Raw genomic sequence first — 20,761 nt, 5'->3', positions numbered from 1 at the left:
AATCATCAATAAATTTGAATCAAATTGTAGAAATCAGTTCTGCAAAAGCTCAGTTCGACGACTTTTTTCCTCAATCCACTGATCAAAAAAGCGACAAAATATTCAACAAATTCAAGTCAAATTGTAGAAATCAATTCTGCAGATACTCTGTTCTTCGTCTTTTTTTCTTAATCCAAAAAATTAAAAATGCGACAAAATATTGAACAATACCTCAGCAACAACACACAATCATGTCCAAAATCCCAATCATGCTACAACTAAATGGGAATTGGGATAGCTATGGCAGATTTAGAAATTTTCAAGTTGATGGTGCTCGATGAGGATGCAAGTTACAGTATGGTGATTTCTACAATTGCAGAGCAATTAATGATTGATACTTCGGAAAAAATTGTAGAAATCAAATACATTGTGAATGAGAAGTCTCCTCAATGGAGATTAGGAACGATATGGGGGTTCGTGTGTATATGAAGACAAAAAAGGAGAATAAAAATTTAGGATCGTATCCGTTATGTATAAGTGTACGAGATTTCAATATGGAATTGACTATTACCAAAGAGAACACAAGTGCAGGTTTGTTATGTTTCAAATTCTATGAAAGTCTGATTTTACGGTAATATCTATAAAATTCCTACATTTATCTACAAATAAACTACACATCGGTTTTAGGATGTATCTACAAATAAACTACATATCAGTTTTAGGATATATAAAACAATATTGTTTTCATGATTATCTACAAAATTACTACATTTATACTACAATTAAACTACAATCTCTGTTTCTAAAATGTTGACTGCAAAATTTTTCTCTTCATCTACAAATTTTCTACAAAAGTTCTACAAATCAGTTAAAGTATGTATAAAGCAGTATTATTTGTAAGGGTATCTACATAATTACCACATTTATGCTACAACTAAACTACAATCTATATGGAAAAATGTTGACTACAAAATTTTCTCTCATCTACAATTTATCTACAAAGATTCTAAAAAGTTGTAATGACACTATTTATTTTTATTTTTATGCAGGTTCGTCTGGGACAATAAAGTTACTTGATATGCCGGCCTCTCCCGTCATAGAGGAATATCAAAGTGAAATAATAACTGAAGGTACACAAAGTGTTATCGAAGAAGGACAAGTATATCAAGACAAGCAAACAATTGCAACTGCAATGAAGCACTATTCTATCATGCACAAGTACCAATTCAGGGTTAAAAGATCTAGTCACAGAAGGTTTGAATATATTAATGGTGAAAAGATTATTATAAACAGTATTTTCCTTGTGATTTGTGTTTTTCAAACATTGTATATGAAAAGTAGTTATACTGTATAGTGTGTTACTTTATGTTAAAACAGTCCTTTTGTTACATCTACATTGATAACCTGTATTATAAATGTATTTTTCTGTAGCTACTGGCTTATATGTGTTGGAGAAAACTGTAATTGGCACTTCAAGGAAACATCAATTAATGATTTTGCAATGTTCAAGGTCAGGAGTTTCAACCGACAACACACATGCACCTTAATGGACAATACATTCATACATCGCAAACGTACTGCAGTTGTAGTTGGTAGCATGATCATTCCAAAGTATTGTGATCCTAGGACAGTTTACACACCAACGGACATACAAACTGACATGTTGTCCCAACACGGAGTAAACCTAAGCTACATGCAAGCATGGAGAGCAAAGGAAAAGACTTTACAGTTTTTGAGAGGTCATCCGGCTGACTCCTACAGCAAATTACCAAAATATTTTTATATTCTTGAGAAGATGTATCCTGGTTCAGTTGTTAAATTGAAGAAGACAGCAGATGAATGTTTCTTATATGCATTTGTTGCTCTTTGTACATCAATACGTGGTTGGGAATATTGTAGACCAGTAGTAGTGGTTGATGGGACATTCTTAAAGTCAACCTACAGAGGGATTATGCTAACAACAAGCACAATGGATGTAGCAGGTAAAATTGTAGTTATTTTGTAGGCAGTTTATAAATTGTAGATACATTGTAGTTTATATGTATTTGTGTTTTTATATGAATTTTTAAAGCTGCCAGTTAATTATTTTTTGACTAATAATGTTGGTACAATATTGCCTTTGGCATATGCTGTGGTTGATTCGGAAAACGACGCATCGTGGAAGTGGTTTTTTGAGCAATTCAAGCAAGCATATGGTGAAAGAACTTCAATGTGTGTTGTTTCAGATAGGAATGAGAGTATCTTGAAGGCAACATCAATTGTCTATCCGGGCGTGCCACACTACTCTTGCATGTGGCATATTTGGGCAAATATAAAGGCAAAGTTCAAGAAGTGTCATCTACAATTAAATGAATTGTACGATCATACACTTTGGATGAGTTTAATGAAAGGATGCCGAAGATTGAAGAGATAGACCCGCATGTTAAATCATACTTCTATGATATTGTGTATCATAGATGGTCAAGAGTACATGCAACAATGAATAGAATTTGGACTATGATATCAAACATTGCAGAGCCGTTGAATGTTGTAACAAAAGATGCAAGAGAGTTGCCAATATTTGACCTATTAGAGTATATGAGGACACTTCTTGAACGTTGGACGAACGAGAAGTTATTAAAGGCAAAGGGTACTTTTACATTCCTTGGGTCCAAATTCAACAAAGAATTGGAGAATAATAGAACATTATCTCAGAAACTTAGGGTAAGATCTATTTATTTGGTGTAGAAACATAATATTTTAATATACAGTATTTCCATATTGTAGATAAATTATAGTTAATTTGTAGATTGTAAATAATTTGTAGATAAGTTGTAGATAAATTGTAGATAATCTATTTTTATGATTGTAAATATTTTTCTTTCTATTTGTTATGTAATTGTAGGTGGGTGTTTCAACAGATCATATCCATACTGTGATAGATGGTGTGAAGCGGTACGTTGTGTGTCTTGAAAGCAAGAAATGTAGCTGTGGCCAGTTCCAACTTGATGAACTTCCATGTACGCATGATTTGGCAGCTTTAAGGCACAAGAATGAAACTTATGAAAACTATTGCTCTACGTATTACACAAAGGAGAGCCTACTGCGTACGTATGAAATACCAGTAAATCCCCTTCCTGATGAAAGCAAATGAAATGTGCCACAACATATATCTGATGAAGTAGTAAATCCACCTACGAGAGAGAAAAGACAGCCAGGAAGACCTCAAAAGGAAAGATACAAAACATATAATGAACTAAAGTCAAAGAAGTACAAGGTGTCATGTGGCAACTGTGGAGGTGAAGGGCATAACAAAAGATCTTGTAAGAATGCACCCAAAAAGAAATAAATATCATGTAGTTAGAATAGTATTTCAAAATAATTGTTAGTGTGTTCAAGTTAACAGAATTTTATGTGTAATCGTTTAAGTTTTTAAAGATCTTAATGTAGTTAATTTCAATTTGTTTATGTGTTTGTTAACATGTTTTTCTGTATTGTGTCAAGCATCTACCTCCATTTTTGACATTCTGTTCATAGCAGTTAATATTTATTATCTACAATATAACTACAAGTTAAAAAAATTAATTTAACTTGAACTGATAGTTATATACAGAAATTAAATACAATTGGAGGTATTCCTTACAAATTATATACATATTCAACTATAAAATTATATACAATCTCAACATTCAATGTTTCCAAATTGTAGATAATTTGAAGTTTTTTTGTAGATAAATTGTATTCTAACAACATAATAACTACGTTTAAGATAATGAAGAACAAGTGCTGTAAATATTAAATAACTGGAAATAAAAACACCAAATTATTTTCAAGTGAACTACTACAATGGATAGAAATTAACAAAACAAAAGGTCTGCTACAATAAAAACACAAATGAATTGTTCAGAAAGTTGTGTACTATACTTCTCCTAAAAACTAGCATCAACTAAATTACATATACATGACACTACTTCTTGTCATGACCCCAACCCCGGTCATGATGGCGCCCAACACACTGCTAGGCAAGTCCGACCTTTCAACAACATTATCCCAAATTCTTATTCAGATTATAGATAAATATCACAGAGAATTTACTAAGTCATTTCATTCAAGTGTATAATTAATAATAAAATCTGCGGAAGTTCAATTAAAATAGCACACCATAGCCCAACAGAATCCGGTGTCACGAATATGAGCCTCTAATACAGAATATCCACCTATTACAAGTCTGTCTAGGAAAAATACGAAATAAAAGATAGAGATAGAGGGGAGAGGTCAAGGCTGCGAAAGCCATGCAGCTACCTCAATACTCCCGGATACTGCCTGCTCAGCTAAACGATTCCTCACTTAGCCTGTGGTGTACCTGGATCTGCACGTAAGGTGCAGGGAGTAATGTGAGTACTCCGACCCAGTGAGTAATAAACATAAATAAAGGCTGAGAATAAGAAATCATGAAAAAATACAAAGTAAACTATAACTGGCAGTTTAGAACAACAAATAGTGAAGCAACAAGTCAATTAAGTCAGAGTACCAAATACTGAGACAGGTATAACAGATAAAAACAAATGCATGAGTGCAATGCAATGCATATTATGGTACACTCTAGTACCCACTGCGGCGTGCAGCCCGAGCCATCCATTTATTAATCGTCGACGTCGCTCATTGGGTGTGTGTGCAGACTCCGGAGGGGCTCCTACAGCCCAAGCGCAATATCAAGCCATCTCGTGGCATCAAATCTAGGCCCTCGGCCTCATATCAATATCAGTATAATCACTCAGGCTCTCGACCTCAATATCAATGTAATCAACCAGGCCCTCGGCCTCAATATCAATGTAATCAACCAGGCTCTCGGCCTCAATATCAATATAATACTGCTGCGGCGCGCAACCCGGTCCATGCTCAGTCCAAAAATCATCATAAGCCCCTTGGACATTTGTAAAACAGTAGTTCTCAGCCCGAAATATCATTTAAGTTTTCAAATCTTAGAAAGATGGCTGAGTTTGCAAAACAGTATTTAAAACCTTGGACTGAGATCAAATGATATGCATGTATGCGAAAACAGTGATGTCAATCCCTGAAGGATTCAAATAATTGGTAAGAAGCCCAAATGTAACAATTAAATCCAAGTAAGGATGATTCTCAATTTAGTTCAAGTAGAAAACACAGTAAAAATATCTCTCGGGATGGACCAAGTCACAATCCCCAATGGTGCTCTACCCCACGTCCGTTATCCAGTGTGCAAGTTACCTCAATATAGCGTTACGATGTGAAATTCCGGGGTTTCAAACCCTCAGGACATCATTTACATCAATTACTCACCTCAAGATGGTCAAAGTCTATCTCGCTATGCCCTTGCCTCTCAAATTACCCTCCTCGTGTGACGAATCAGCCCAAAATCACAACGAATATGTCGCATTATGCTAAAGAGACAATACCCAATCGAAAGCAATCGAAAAATATTAAAATTCACGAATTTGACAAAACCTGAGCCCCAGGCCCACGTCTCGAAACTTAGAAATTTTACGTCATCAGGTTCGTTATCTCGCCACGAGTCTATACAAACAAAAATCTCTCAAATCGGACAACAAATGGCCCCTCAAATCCCAAATTTAGAATTTCAATTTCAAGTCCTAATTTCTTACAATTTGGCTATATTTTCATGAATTTCAAGGATGATTTCACAATATAATCATGTTTTTAACTCATAAAACTTACCTCCAATCAATCATCTTTGAATCCCTCTTCAATTGCTCCCAAGTAGCTCTCAAAATGCCCTAAAATGGTGAAAGAAATGACTTAGCTCGCGGATGAAATGTCTTATAAATTCACTGCCCAGATTTTGTTTCGGAAGTACTATTCACCGCGCGATTACAGTTCACGCGCGGGGTCACTGTTCACCTGCGCGGTTACTGTTCACGCTGCTAAAAAATTACAGCAGCCAAAAAAAATTGCAGCACTTTGCTTTTCGCTAAAAATGGCTCTAACTACATCATACGAACTCGGAATTCGATGATTCTTGTTCCTATGAGTCACAAATAATGATACGAACATAGTCCTTCAATCGAAACTTAATTCGGAGCTCGTTTGCTCAGTGCTATATTCATTTCACTCGTTAAACAATTAACTTATGTTTCGTGTCAAAAACCCAATTGCGACTTGATTAAATTAGACCAAACTTTCCAGATCACTCCTATAATTTATTATTTAAATTCTGGAAATCTCGAAATAAAATTTCAATCTCTAGAACTAAAAATGGACCTTTGGATCATTACATGCTTATGCTCAAACGACAAAAATCTTCCAAAACTTATCCGAGCCTCATGGGACCCCGACCAAACATGCCAATATAATTCATAACATTATTCAAACCTCTTCCAATTATCAAAACACCTCAAACAACATCAAATTACCCCAAACTCATCCAATTCAAGCCTAATTTTCTAAAAACTTCCGAAATACACTTTCGATCAAAAACCCGACCAATCCACGTCCGAATGACCTGAAATTTTGCACACATATCCCAAATCACCTAATGAAGCTACAGCAACTCTCGGAATTCCATTCCGACTCTCAAATCAAAATCTCACCTATCAACCGGAGTTCGCCAAAATACTAACTTCGCCAATTCAAGCCTAATTCTATACTGGACCTCCAAAATTACTTCCGATCACACTCCTAAGTCACAAATAATCCCCCAAAGCTAACCGAATCATCAGAATTCAAATCCGATCCCTCTAACACATAAGTCAACGTCCAGTTGACTATTCCAAAACAAACCTTCCTTAAAGAGACTAAGTGTCTCATTTTCTACTAAAACCAATCCAAATCAACTCGTTCACACCCAACACTGATAATGAAGCATAAAGAAATAGGAAATGGGAAAAACGGGGAGGTAACTCACGAGACGACGGGTCGGGTCGTCACATTCTCCCCAACTTAAACAAACGCTCGTCCTCGAGCGTACCAAGAGTTGTCCTAGAAGCCCACCAATAGCTGAACGACCTTACCAAGAATATACCCGTGGGTGATCCCACACTACCCTATCTCACATAGGTCCGATAACACAACATAGCTGAAATTTCACAATCCATCTAGTCCATAAACCATAGAACCACACTGCACCTTCTGAAATCATACACAAGATTAGAACTTCATATCCATACTCAGAATAAGCCCGAACCAGCTGTAATAACCCATACCTGCAACATCAGGTGCAATTATCTGATATACCACATAACTCAAACACTCGAAACGATAATTTCTATTCACAGTAGCTGCACATAATAATCGAATATCGATAGGAAACCTCTTAACAACTAAAGCCTCATTCCAACACTTTCACATACTGCCAATGATAAAGGAAACACGTAATAAATCATAACCATTTCCTATGTCAACCATTCATGAAGTCATTTCTCTCCTGGTAATTACCATAGCAAATTTTGAACCGAACCTCAATATTTACCCATCACACATACTAAAATTGAATCCGTTCGCATTCATTAATGATTTCAACGATCTCTTCTGACCAAACACACTACTCTGGTGACACGACACATCAATACATGCCTAAGCCACAACTTGCATAATACGTGCACCAATAAGAAACGGTCCGAACATACTCAATTCATGAAAATGACTCAACAGAGAGAGTTGTACCTCAAACTCACCAGTACTGCCACAACACAATGCTGAGCCCATGTCTTACATCATAGAAATAAGACACACAAATTTGACCTGCAATGTTATATTTCCACATAGCTTTGCTGCAACGCGCGTTCCTATCTAAATACTACTCCACAGGAAACACCTCAAGTCACTATGCTTGAAATCGACAACCATGCTCAATTGATGTCTGGAGCCAAAGCAAATCATTACACCCATGGTGAAACAAATAACACACACCACGCAAACCTGATAGAACATAACCGGTACGTTATTCACCGAGCAACACCCAATTAGTCATCCCACTCGACTTCCACTATTAAAACTCCTATCGGAGCCAGACGATCTGGTGCCCGACACTAAATTAATACCGAAATCAACAAACTCGCTCGACGACATGCCTAGCCATATGAAATTTATCTGGAAAGTCCCCCAACACCGGAACTGAATTAATGATAGCAACCTTTGTACTGACATCCATCACGAATGCCCAATTAAGAAAGCAATCCTTCCCAAACGTCCGTTGGTCCTTTGAAATATAAACCACTCTACTAGAACATAATCCAATGCACTTCATCACTCAACTCGTGGCATTTTCGGTATTGCTCATAGCACAATAGTTCAGAATCATTCAACACTAAGACAACCAGTCTGAATTCCGACATCATATCCAAAATCTAACATACCAGCAAACAAAGATCCACTCGAGCCTCCAAATCCCGATTGCCGCTAAACGGTGCCGAATACACACGATCCACCACCACAACCTAGCATGTACATGAGAACTCCCAGTCTCCAACTCCATATGGCACACAAATCATCATACCTGATTCCAGTTTCCACCATGCGAATACATGCACACCTTTGATACCCAATCATTCCACGACAGATACTCAAAATTTTCCTGTGCTACCAAGCAAACCCGAATACCACCAGTGGACCCACCAAGAGCATGCCGCAATACTACACAATATCATCAGTTTAATCATATTACCTTTTTCTGAGACATATACTCTCATCAAATCACTTCCAATTAGCAATACCATTTCCTTAATCATCTGAAGATCATTCACCCTAATCATCTGAAGCTCATTTCTCTAATCACCTAAAGCTGCCCGTACCGTCTAAGAATGTTATGAATTTCCATTCAGAACTGAACTGTAACCTTACACACACAAATCTCAACCCTTCACAACATATCACATATACCATACCATCATAAGGTAACATGAGGACTTCACCTCCTTTCCGAACCATGAACATTTACTTACTCAACTAGTCAAGAACTTCCATTGATCCCATCTAGAAGAAAAATCATTACACATCCCATGCTCTGCATGACATACATAGGTCTTGTTTAATTCTTACAATACCGATACGACGGATGAGATCTGTATAAATTCATAACACCGCTGAATCAACAATTCATTGGGTCTATACTTCTGGCAAGAACTATCACCTCATTCTGAACCAAACAATGGTCTTAACCCCTTAATTTACTTCATATACTTAGATTGCACTGATCTCGAATTCAATGATCTCGTCTCACCCATTACGAACTGCTCAGGCAATAAGCCACCCCAGACATAATCAAAAGCCGCATATGATGCCCCAATATGCCAACAGGATACCAATTCGAACGCGATACAAAAAAAAAGAAAACGAACTCTAGAAGGAATTACCAATCCCATGCACTAATACATACTTTCCTTAGAAAACAAGAAGCAAGGCATACAAAATAGCATATAGAAAACTATACTCAACATCACACTGTTGCAAACTTCATACTTGGTTTACATCTTTAATCAATCAAGTGATCACATGCCACACTTATATAATACTCCCATGGGACACACTCCCACAACCTACCACAACAATATCTGGAGCGTACATCCAAACCACCGGTCGTACTAATGCTAAAGAGCGATCAAGAATTATTAACCAGGACGCAAAACCCTTTTTACAAAACACCGATCTTAGGTGACGCTGAAGACAATACCAACTTACCGTAAACATCGAAACTTATCTCCTGCTCATTCGAGCTCATGACATCTTGTCAAAAAATTTCCTTCACTCGTGCCATTCTCGGCCGAATTTCCACAACCAGAACTGATTCACCAACATGCATCAAATCGGAACCAACATAGTACATAACCGCACAATCTACTAACCAATAGCAAGCTCCCCAAGTTGGCTCGAACCCATAGATCACAACATACTATACTCATAACGTATATACTCCATTATTGCCTCAATACCATAGTGAGATTAAACTTAATCCTTCATAATCTTGTGGAAACACAAATCATTTAGAATTTTTAACTCTTCTACAAATCTCGCATTCACTCATAAAACAGTTAAGCCCACTCTCTAGGCGATCCAATTTATATTTCAACACATTTTATTCACTTGCAATTGAGGTCTTCTAATAGATAACATAAGGATAACATAACTTTAGAACACCCCGCAGGAGATGACCCACCTGCTTTGCCCCCAACTAACATTTCTGCATACCTTCCACCGCCATAAGCATTACGTAGTCACTTGATCTTCCTGAGTCTGTACTCATACCGCAACATGAAATTTACTTCACTCCCAACTAGGAGTCATGAAAAGATTCTTCAAACGCCCATAACTCGGACTATAACTTGAATCAAGATAGACTTCAAGCATCTACTAATTCTTCTATCATTCAATAGACCCCCTTCTCGTCGCTTCCAATTCATATGGATACACCTCGTAGCACTAACATACTCCTCACATAGCCACAACCGTCATTTCTACTAACAGGGACACTACCGAACATATAAGTTTAAAACACTTACTCACACAATCAGCACCTCGGCGCTCCAACCATAAGGAAAGATCCAACCTCAAGTCCTTCAGATTGGCCCACCATAAACTCACAGAGATTACACCTCGCCCCTCGATCGGGGAATCACAAGCCATCGAAGCACATCTGATACTGAGCGCCCATGCGCGCATACGAACTCGTGGAAGGAATTTCAAAAGTTTCTTTTCAAGATGAATCAAGGACACACGATAAAAATTCAAGAATCTGAAGTTTTCCTAAAGGTTCTGCAGCCTCTCGAGGATAAATACAGACGTCTCCGTACCGATCCGTGAGACTCTACTAAACTAGCACATAACTCGCGAGACCAAGTAACCTAGGCTCTGATACCAACTTGTCACGACCCCAACCCCGGTCATGATGGCGCCCAACACACTACTAGGCAAGCCCGACCATTCAACAATATTATCCCAAATTCTTATTCAGATTATAGATAAATATCACAGAGAATTTACTAAGTCATTTCATTCAAGTGTATAATTAATAATAAAATCTGCGGAAGTTCAATTAAAATACCACACCACAGCCCAACAGAATCTGGTGTCACGAATATGAGCCTCTAATACAGAATATTCACCTATTACAAGTCTGTCTAGGAAAAATACGGAATTAAAGATAGAGACAGAGGGGAGAGATCAAGGTTGTGAACTCCATGCAGCTACCTCAATACTCCCGGATACTGCCTGCTCAGCTAAACAATTCCTCACTTAGCCTGTGGTGTACCTGGATCTGCATGCAAGGTGCAGGGAGTAATGTGAGTACTCCGACCCAGTGAGTAATAAACATAAATAAAGGCTGAGAATAAGAAATCATGGAAAAATACAAAATAAACTATAGCTGGCAGTTTAGAACAACAAATAGTAAAACAACAAGTCAATTAAGTCAGAGTACCAAATACTGAGACAGGTATAACATATAAAAACAAATGCATGAGTGCAATGCAATGCATATGATGGTACACTCTAGTACCCACTGCGGCGTGCAGCCCGAGCCATCCATTTATTTATCGTCGACGACGCTCACTGGGGGTGTGTGCAGACTCCGGAAGGGCTCCTACAGCCCAAGCGCAATATCAAGCCATCTCGTGACATCAAATCTAGGCCCTCGGCCTCATATAAATATCAGTATAATCACCCAGGCTCTCGGCCTCAATATCAATGTAATCAACCAGGCCCTCAGCCACAATATCAATGTAATCAACCAGGCTCTCGGCCTCAATATCAATATAACACTGCTGCAGCACAACCCGATCCATGCTCAGTCCAGAAATCATCATAAGCCCCTTGGGCATTTGTATAACAGTAGTTCTCAGCCCGAAATATCATTTAAGTTTTCAAATCTTAGAAAGATGACTGAGTTTGCAAAACAGTATTTAAAACCTTGCACTGAGATCAAATGATATGCATGTATGCGAAAACAGTGATGTCAATCCTTGAAAGATTCAAATAATTGGCAAGAAGCCCAAATATAACAATTAAATCCAAGTAAGGATGATTCTCAATTTAGTTCAAGTAGAAAATACGGTAAAAACATCTCTCGAGACGGACCAAGTCATAATCCCCAATGGTGCTCTACCCCACGCCCGTTATTCGGCGTGCAAGTCACCTCAATATAGCGTTACGATGTGAAATTCCGGGGTTTCAAACCCTCAGGACATCATTTACATCAATTACTCACCTCAAGACGGTCAAAGTCTAGCTGCTATGCCCTTGCCTCTCAAATTACCCTCCTCGTGCGACGAATCTGCCCAAAATCACAACGAATATGTCGCATTATGCTAAAGAGACAATACCCAATCGAAAGCAATCGAAAATATCAAAATTCACGAATTTGACAAAACCCGAGCCCCGGGCCCACGTCTCGAAACTCAGAAATTTTTACGTCATCAGGTTCCTTATCTCGCCATGAGTCTATACATACAAAAATCTCTCAAATCGGACCACAAATGGCACTTCAAATCCAAAATTTAGAATTTCAATTTCAAGCCCTAATTTATTACAATTTGGCTATATTTTCATGAATTTCAAGGATGATTTCACAATATAATCATGTTTTTAACTCATAAAACTTACCTCCAATCAATCCTCTTCGAATCCCTCTTCAATTGCTCCCAAGTAGCTCTCAAAATGCCGAAAAATGGTGAAAGAAATGACTTAGCTCGCGGATGAAATGTCTTATAAATTCACTACCCAGATTTTGTTTCGGAAGTACTGTTCACCGGCGCGATTACTGTTCACGCGCGGGTCACTGTTCACACGCACGGTTACTGTTCACGCGCGGTTACTGTTCACGCTGCTAAAAAATTATAGCAGCCAAAAACAATTGCAGCACTTTGCTTTTCGCTAAAAATGGCTCTAACTCCATCATACGAACTCGAAATTCGATGATTCTTGTTCCTATGAGTCACAAATAATGATAAGAACATAGTCCTTTAATCGAAACTCAATTCGGAGCTCATTTGCTCAGTGTTGTATCCATTTCGCTTGTTAAACAATTAACTCATGTTTCGTGTCAAAAACCCAATCGCAACTTGATGAAATTAGACCAAACTTTCCAGATCACTCATATAATTCATTATTTAAATTCTGGAAATCTCGAAATAAAATTTCGATCTCTAGAACTAAAAATGGACCTTTGGATCATTACATGTTTATGCTCAAACGGCAAAAATCTTCCAAAAACTCTTCCAAAACTTATCCGAGCCTCATGGGACCCCGACCAAACATGCCAACATAATTCATAACATTATTCAAACCTCTTCCAATCATAAAACACCTCAAACAACATCAAATTACCCAAAACTCATCGAATGCAAGCCTAATTTTCTAAAAACTTCCGAAATACACTTTCGATCAAAAATCCGACCAAACCACGTCCGAATGACCTGAAATTTTGTACACATATCCCAAATCACCTAACAAAGCTACAACAACTCTCGTAATTCCATTCCGACTCTCAGATCAAAATCTCACCTATCAACCGGAATTCGCCAAAATACTAACTTCGCAATTCAAGCCTAATTCTACACCGGACCTGCAAAATTACTTCCGATCACACTCCTAAGTCACAAATCATCCCCCAAGCTAACCGAATCATCAGGATTCAAATTCGAGCCCTCTAACACATAAGTCAACGTCCGGTTGACTTTTCCAAAACAAACCTTCCTTAAAGAGACTAAGTGTCTCATTTCCTACTAAAACAAATCCAAATCAACTCGTTCACACCCAACACTGATAATGAAGCATAAAGAAATAGGAAATGGGGAAAACGGGGCGGTAACTCACGAGACGACGGGTCGGGTCGTCACATCTTCTTCTTTCTCTGAACTCTTGTTTTCTCATTCAATGCAGGTGCACCCTTCTTCCTTGCTAGTATGCCTGTAACCTCACTTTCACTGATTGACCCATCTTCCTGCTTCTTTGTAGCATAGTCCCATAGGAGCGCTCCATAGTGTCTACGATGTTGGTCAATATTAGAAAGGTCTTCTGTGGGAATTGACAAATCTCCAAGGCTAATATACTCCGCAAAGGCAGCAACAAATACACCACAATCGTTGCAGAACACAATTTTTTTTAAAATATTTACCAAATGATTAGAAATAAAAAAAGAATTAAATGCATAGAAAGAGAGAATAGATTTTTTACAGTGACCTTTCTTTTTGCTGTGGAATCTCTCCAACGATCGACTGAATGTTAAGAGGGTCGGTAACAGGTTTCTTGATGTATGCCTTTGTATTCTTGAAGTTAATATCTTTACGCTTCCCACAAAAACTAGTGCATGACAAATACAAAGGGATAATAACAGAGAACTTTTCGACACAAGATTCAACAACTTGATGGTTGCATGAAGAGACCATGGAATCATACGCATAAAGTTGCCTGTCTGCAATGTCGAAAATGACCAACACCCAATGAAATTTTCGTACAATATTGATGGGCATGATGACATAGTCAACTTCACCCCATGCAATATTGGCGAGTAGTCTATACCCCAAAGTATATTCTGCAACAACATATTGGGGTTTAACAACCGAATACTTCTTTTGTGGAGGTAAATTTATGAACTTTTCATAAATTTGTTCTATCCTGGTCTTGAACAAACAATCCGTTGTGGTAAACTTGATCTTGTTATTGGGGTCATACTTGCCTTTTTTCCTCAAGTAATACATTAAAACATCAATGCGCTGCAACAAAAAATAGTTGGCATATAAAGAGCAAGTCAACGTCAAATAATTTACATAAAACTACATTATAACTACAATTTACTAAAAAACAGAAACAAAAAATCTACAATGATGTCTAAAAACAGCTCTACAATTTAAACTACAAAGTCAACTTCAAATAATCTAAAAATAACTATAATTTATCTACAGTTACTGGCAAACATGTAAAAACACATCATCTACAATCATGTCTACATTATATCTACATTTTATATTACAATTAATCTTGTAATGTTCTACATAAACTACAAAATAACTATAATTACACTACAAACAGGAAATACAGCAACAAACTATTCTGTCCACAATATATATATATATATAGAATTTATACTATAAATAATCTTCAAATAAGATACATAATCTGAAACCTAAATACAATTACACTAGATACAAGAAAGACAACATTTACAATCATATCTACATCATATCTACAATTTATACTACAAGTCATCTTCAAATATTATAGATATCTATAACATAACTACAATTAAACTTTCCTCAATGACCTGTTCTGTCTGAGCTGCTACTATCACTCCGTGAATTGGGGATATCTTCTATCACAGTAACACAATTCATATCTTACTTAACAAGAATGTTAAAATTTATAAACAACAAGAAAATATCTCTGAATGACAGTATGATACCTGCTTTGTCTTCATCAGCTGCAACTTGAAAATGTGTATACAAATCACCATGTGCTGGAAGATTTTCTTGACCAACTGCACCTTCAACATGATCTCTTTTATAATTAAAAATGTTAAATAATACTGGATAATGTTGACTTGAAAGTTGCAGAATATGTGTATCAAAATTGTAGATAATTTGTGGATAAGTGTAGATATGTTTTATATACACTGACACAAATTATAGATACTTTGTAGGTATTTTTTAGATACCTGTTTTGCTGGTGTTAGCCTGCACTTGCTCCCCAATATTAAACTGAAAATGCTGATTGCTCAAGTCTTTTGTTGGTCATTGTTTTTTGTTGAACTGCCAGCAAACTGAATGTTTTATGTTAGTTTGTATATATTTTTTCATATGTCTAAATTGTTTTGCTATAAAAATAAAAGTCAGATCTTACCTTTGCATCATCTTGCACATTTCTACTATTTATCATTTGCAAAACAGTCTGCACAGACTCATTTATAAACCCTCGAAGGCTATCGAGTTCTACAAAGACAGCTTTCCTAAAATCTTCAAGCTTTCCATCAACCTACAAGTTACAATATAGTAAGTTGTTAACTTCATAAACATATGCAATTATATATAGATATATATCAGAATTTACAATTTTGTAGATATTTTGTAGCATATATTGTAGATATGCAATTATATATAGATATATATCAGAATCTACAAATTTGTAGATATTTTGTAGTCAGTTTATGAAATGAGATATTGTCACACCCCGAATTTCAGACCCTCGAGAGCCGTGATGGCGCCTACTGGTGAAAGTTAGGCAAGCCAAATTATCCTAATTACTTAACTTTTTTCCAGCTTTAAACCATTATCAGTGATGAGTAGATATCATGCAAATAGCGAAAATAATTAAGCGGAAGACAAAATCTGACAATTTATCTTAATACAAAACTTTGGAAATATAAATATAACTCTACCCAAAATTTGGTGTCACAGCTTCATAGACGGTCTAAGAATACTACATACAAAGTCTGAAAGATAAAATAAACACTGTTTCTGAAATGAGTAAAGGAAACATGATAAAGAAAAAGATAGGAGGTGACGCCAAGGCCCACGGACGTCTGCAGGACTACCTCGTGTCGCCTGTGTGGGCTGAAGATAGCACCCTCACTGCGGTCCAAACACTCCAGTATCAGTATCTACACACAGTGCAGAGTGTAGTATCAGCACAACCGACTCCATGTGCTAGTAAGTGCCTAGCCTAACCTCGACGAAGTAGTGACGAGGCTAGGACCAGACTACCAAATAAACATGTGCAATATAGCGTACAAAAATAATAGGACGCAGATAACAATGATGGTAACGATGATCAACCAGTAGTGTAAATAGCAGGCCACAAGAACACCATAAATGTTTCTCAACAATAATAGATAAAAGTGCAATCAATTTATCAAGTCCTTCAAATATAAATCTTTCGCCTATAAATCCTTCAAGTAATAATCTCTAAGATAATATACTTTTCAATGAATATATTTCAAATATATTTCCTTTAAAAAAATATCTTTCAAATAAGCATCTTTCGAATATAATTCTTTCAAGTAAATGTCACCTTGAGACGCCTCAATCACTTAATATAAAGTAGAGTACAACTTCCAACCCAATTAGAAAATCAACAAGGAAAGATGAGGTTATTTTTAGAAATCATTTGATAAAGAAGGTACCCTTTTCAATTAAAGTACAATATCGAATGAATCTTTTACCTTTAATACGAGAAATCAATAAATCAAAACATAGTAGAAATTCCTTTTTAAGTAAAGTACAACCTCACATGGTTTAAGGAAAATTTAGTTGAGAAATCAATTGAGTTAAAAATGTAACAATTGTTGAAATTTGGAGTATTGAACATATATATACATATATATAAGCTAAAAACAGAATATCAAGAGAATTATAAAGGAATCAAAATCCAACCACTAACAAGAATAAGGAAAACAAAGGCATATTTCACTTTCTTTTCACATCTTGTTGCAGGCATGCAACCCGATCCCATTTCCTGTATCTCGTGGCAGGCGTGCCACCCATTCCCATTTCATGTATCTCGTGGTAGGCATACCACCCGCTCCCATTTCATTATATCTTATGGTAGGCATACCACCCGCTCCCATTTCATTATATCTTGTGGTAGGCGTACCACCCGCTCCCAATTACAAGTCAACAATAATCACAAGGAATCCCGGCAAGGGAACAAGAGCAATATAACAACTTCCCAGCAAGGGAACAATGATATTTCAACAACATCCCGACAAGGGAACAATACTATCAAAACAAACATCCTGGCAAGGGAACAATAATATCAAACAAACATCCCGACAAGGGAACAATAATATCAAACAACATCCCGGCAACGGAACAATGGTGATAATAACATATGAAGCGCAATAAACCACAACGGAGTCATAACAATTATAATACAAGACTCACGGGCATGCTTGACACCAACGTATAGATACTCGTCACAATGCCTATACGTCGTACTCCGCAATTAACATGTAGCAAATAAGACACAACTCCTAATCCCTCAAGCTAAGGTTAGACCAAACACTTACCTCGCTTTGCAACCAATTCAAAATTCCAACAAGCTTTTGCCTCGCGAATTCGTGCCCGAAATTCTCAAATCTAGTCATAAGCAATTCGATTCAGTCAATAAAATTATAGGAATTAATTCCATATGAAATTCTACATTTTTCATTAAAAATCCGAAATTGCACTAAAAATTCACCCGTGGGGCCCACATCTCAGAACCCAACAAAAATTACGGAATATGAAACCTCATCTAACCACGAGTCCAGTCATACCAATTTTACTAATATCTGACATCAACGCGACCCTCAAATCTTCAAATTAAACTAAGAGGGTTTTCAAAATTTTCCCAACTAAAATCATCAATTAAATGCCAAAACTAGAAATAGATCCGGGTAATCTAACCAAAATTAAGTTAATAACACTTACCCCGTTGTTTTCTCTAAAAATCTCCCGAAAATCGCCTCTTCCCGAGCTCCAATTCGCTAAAAATGAAAAATGGGAAATGGAAAGTCCCATTTTCAGAACTTAATGTTCTGGTCCAGAAAAATTCCGGGTACTGTTAAAATCTCCCGAAAATCGCCTCTTCCCGAGCTCCAATTCGCTAAAAATGGAAAGTCCCATTTTCAGAACTTAATGTTCTGTCCAGAAAAATTCTGGGTACTGTTCACGCGTTTTCACTATTCACGGGGCACTGTACACGATACTGTTCATGGTACTGTACGACACTGTTCACGGGGTACTGTACACGGTACTGTTCACGGGGTACTATTTCTGCAATTTTTCTGTTTCCTAAAGTCCGAAATCACTCCGAGACACCTCTGAAAAACTCCCGAGACCTCGGGGCTCCTAACCAAACACATGCACTAACTCAACAACATCCTACAAACTTAACAGTGCGATCAAATCGCCAAACTAACATCATATACCACGAATTAAGCTTTAAAATCCAAGAATTCTTTCAAATTTTCTTAAAACATCAAATTTTCCATTTTGAGTCCGAAACACGTCAAACGACGTCCGTTTTCAACCAAACTTTACAAAAAGTGCTTAAACCATATATAAGACCTGTACCACGCGCCGGAACCAAAATACGGGCCAGATACCATTACTTTCTAATCAAATTTCTTTTTTATTTTCCTTAAATATTTTCAGAAAACAATTTTACTCAAAAATTCATTTCTCGGGCCTGGGATCTCGGAATTCAATTCCGGGCATACGCCCAAGTCCCATATTTTCCTCGGAAGTCAAAGTTATTCATTTTAATATCAAAACTTAGCAAATTTTCACAGAATTTCATATTTGAGCTTCCGGCTATGCGCCAAGACTGCGCACACAAATCGAGGCAACTATAAATGAGGTTTTCAAGGCCTCGGAAAGTCGGAATGGATAAGAAAATAGGTGATGACCCCTTTGGGTCGTCACAGATATATTGCAGATATATTGTAGTTTATATGTATTACCTGCTCAATTCCTTTTTCTAATTTTCTGATCTTCTTAGCAATAGACTCCTTGTCCTCTTCTCCATCTGTTTGTTTGGGTTCCAACGTAGGAAGATCAGCATTGGGAACCTCAGATGTTTGTTCATCTTCTTGAACTTTGTACTCAATTTTGTCGGGCAAAATCAGCACTGCAATCTCTTCTCCAGATTCACCTATGTTGGTAAACTGAATGAGGAAAAATAAATTAGTTTTATCAAAGTAGAATATGTAGAATAATTGTAGATATTTTGAAGGTAAATGTATAATCATAAAAAAAGAAACTTTACCTTTATCCACTCAGGCTTTATCATCTTCTCTTCAAAGGCAGCTAACTAAATCTGCCTCTTACTAGCTGACCATCTTAGTATACGAGGTATTGAGTTAGAACACCTCGTAGTTATATCAGTGTTGACAGTAGAGCAACACTCATAAAGCCATACTTGCAATGCTAGTGAGCATCCCCGTATGAGATAAGAATGTACATACGAATTTAGTCTGTACCTAACAGATTCCATCATCTGGGTGAAAGATTTAATACCTCATGGGTATGACTCATACTGCCCAGATTCTACCAAAAAGAACCTAAAGTGATCTACAAAAGAAACATGATCTTTGTCCGAAGGACAAATGAAAAATTCTAAAAGATAAAGGATGCACAACTTCACCACATCCTCATCGTTTACCCAGGATCTAGTGGTTACTATCTGTTTCAAATAAGACTTCTCCACTCTTAATTTGTTAGGAAAATAACTGCTCATTATTTTGCTAACATAAGTGGGAGTATAACCAAAATCAGTAATCTGGGTAATACATCTTAGACCAGTAATTAATGCAAACTCACTCAATCCAAAATTTAATGTTTCACCTTTAACTGTACAGAAAAATATGATGCATTGGATTTGGTCAATTCATACTTCATCAGAAGATGAATGGCTTGGTTTTGCATGCATATGGTGGGAAAAGACAGTAAATATCCAAAACACGTCTTTTTGAAAAGCTTCAACCCATTTGAGGATAGAAGCTCTTTAATCTGGCTAGGAATGCTAGGATCACACAAAGTGTGGAATCTAAGCACCCCATAATGAACATTATGTGGGCAAAAAAGTGTCCATTCTGCACAATAATAAATTATTTCACATTAATAAAATGCATAAAAAGTATACATTCATCTAAATTTCATCTACAACATAACTACAAATGATTACATAATATCTACAATTTAAAGCATTTTCGATAAAAAGGCAGCAACAAAAGATAACTACAATTCTGCTTCAAATAATACAAGTTACCTAACAATATAACTACAAAAAAACTACAAAATATCTACAACTATAAAGGCAGAACAAAACAACTACAAATAAT

The 20,761-nt window shown here is 36.7% G+C and overlaps 1 protein-coding gene across 1 annotated transcript; it reads left to right on the top strand.

Annotated features, from left to right (window-relative positions):
* The first annotated feature begins 261 nt into the window (after nt 1–261).
* LOC142164251 (uncharacterized) lies at nt 262–3,112 on the top strand. Its single transcript, XM_075221861.1, has 6 exons — nt 262–460; nt 1,029–1,233; nt 1,411–1,961; nt 2,058–2,334; nt 2,436–2,682; nt 2,864–3,112. Exons 1-6 carry the CDS (start codon nt 262–264, stop codon nt 3,110–3,112), a joined length of 1,728 nt encoding a protein of 575 aa, XP_075077962.1.
* The last annotated feature ends 17,649 nt before the right edge of the window (nt 3,113–20,761 follow it).

Source organism: Nicotiana tabacum, chromosome 1, assembly GCF_000715075.1.
Source record: "Nicotiana tabacum cultivar K326 chromosome 1, ASM71507v2, whole genome shotgun sequence".
NCBI lineage: Eukaryota > Viridiplantae > Streptophyta > Magnoliopsida > Solanales > Solanaceae > Nicotiana > Nicotiana tabacum.
The sequence above is the reverse complement of the archived record's forward strand: the minus strand, read 5'-3'. Positions and strand labels throughout refer to the sequence as shown.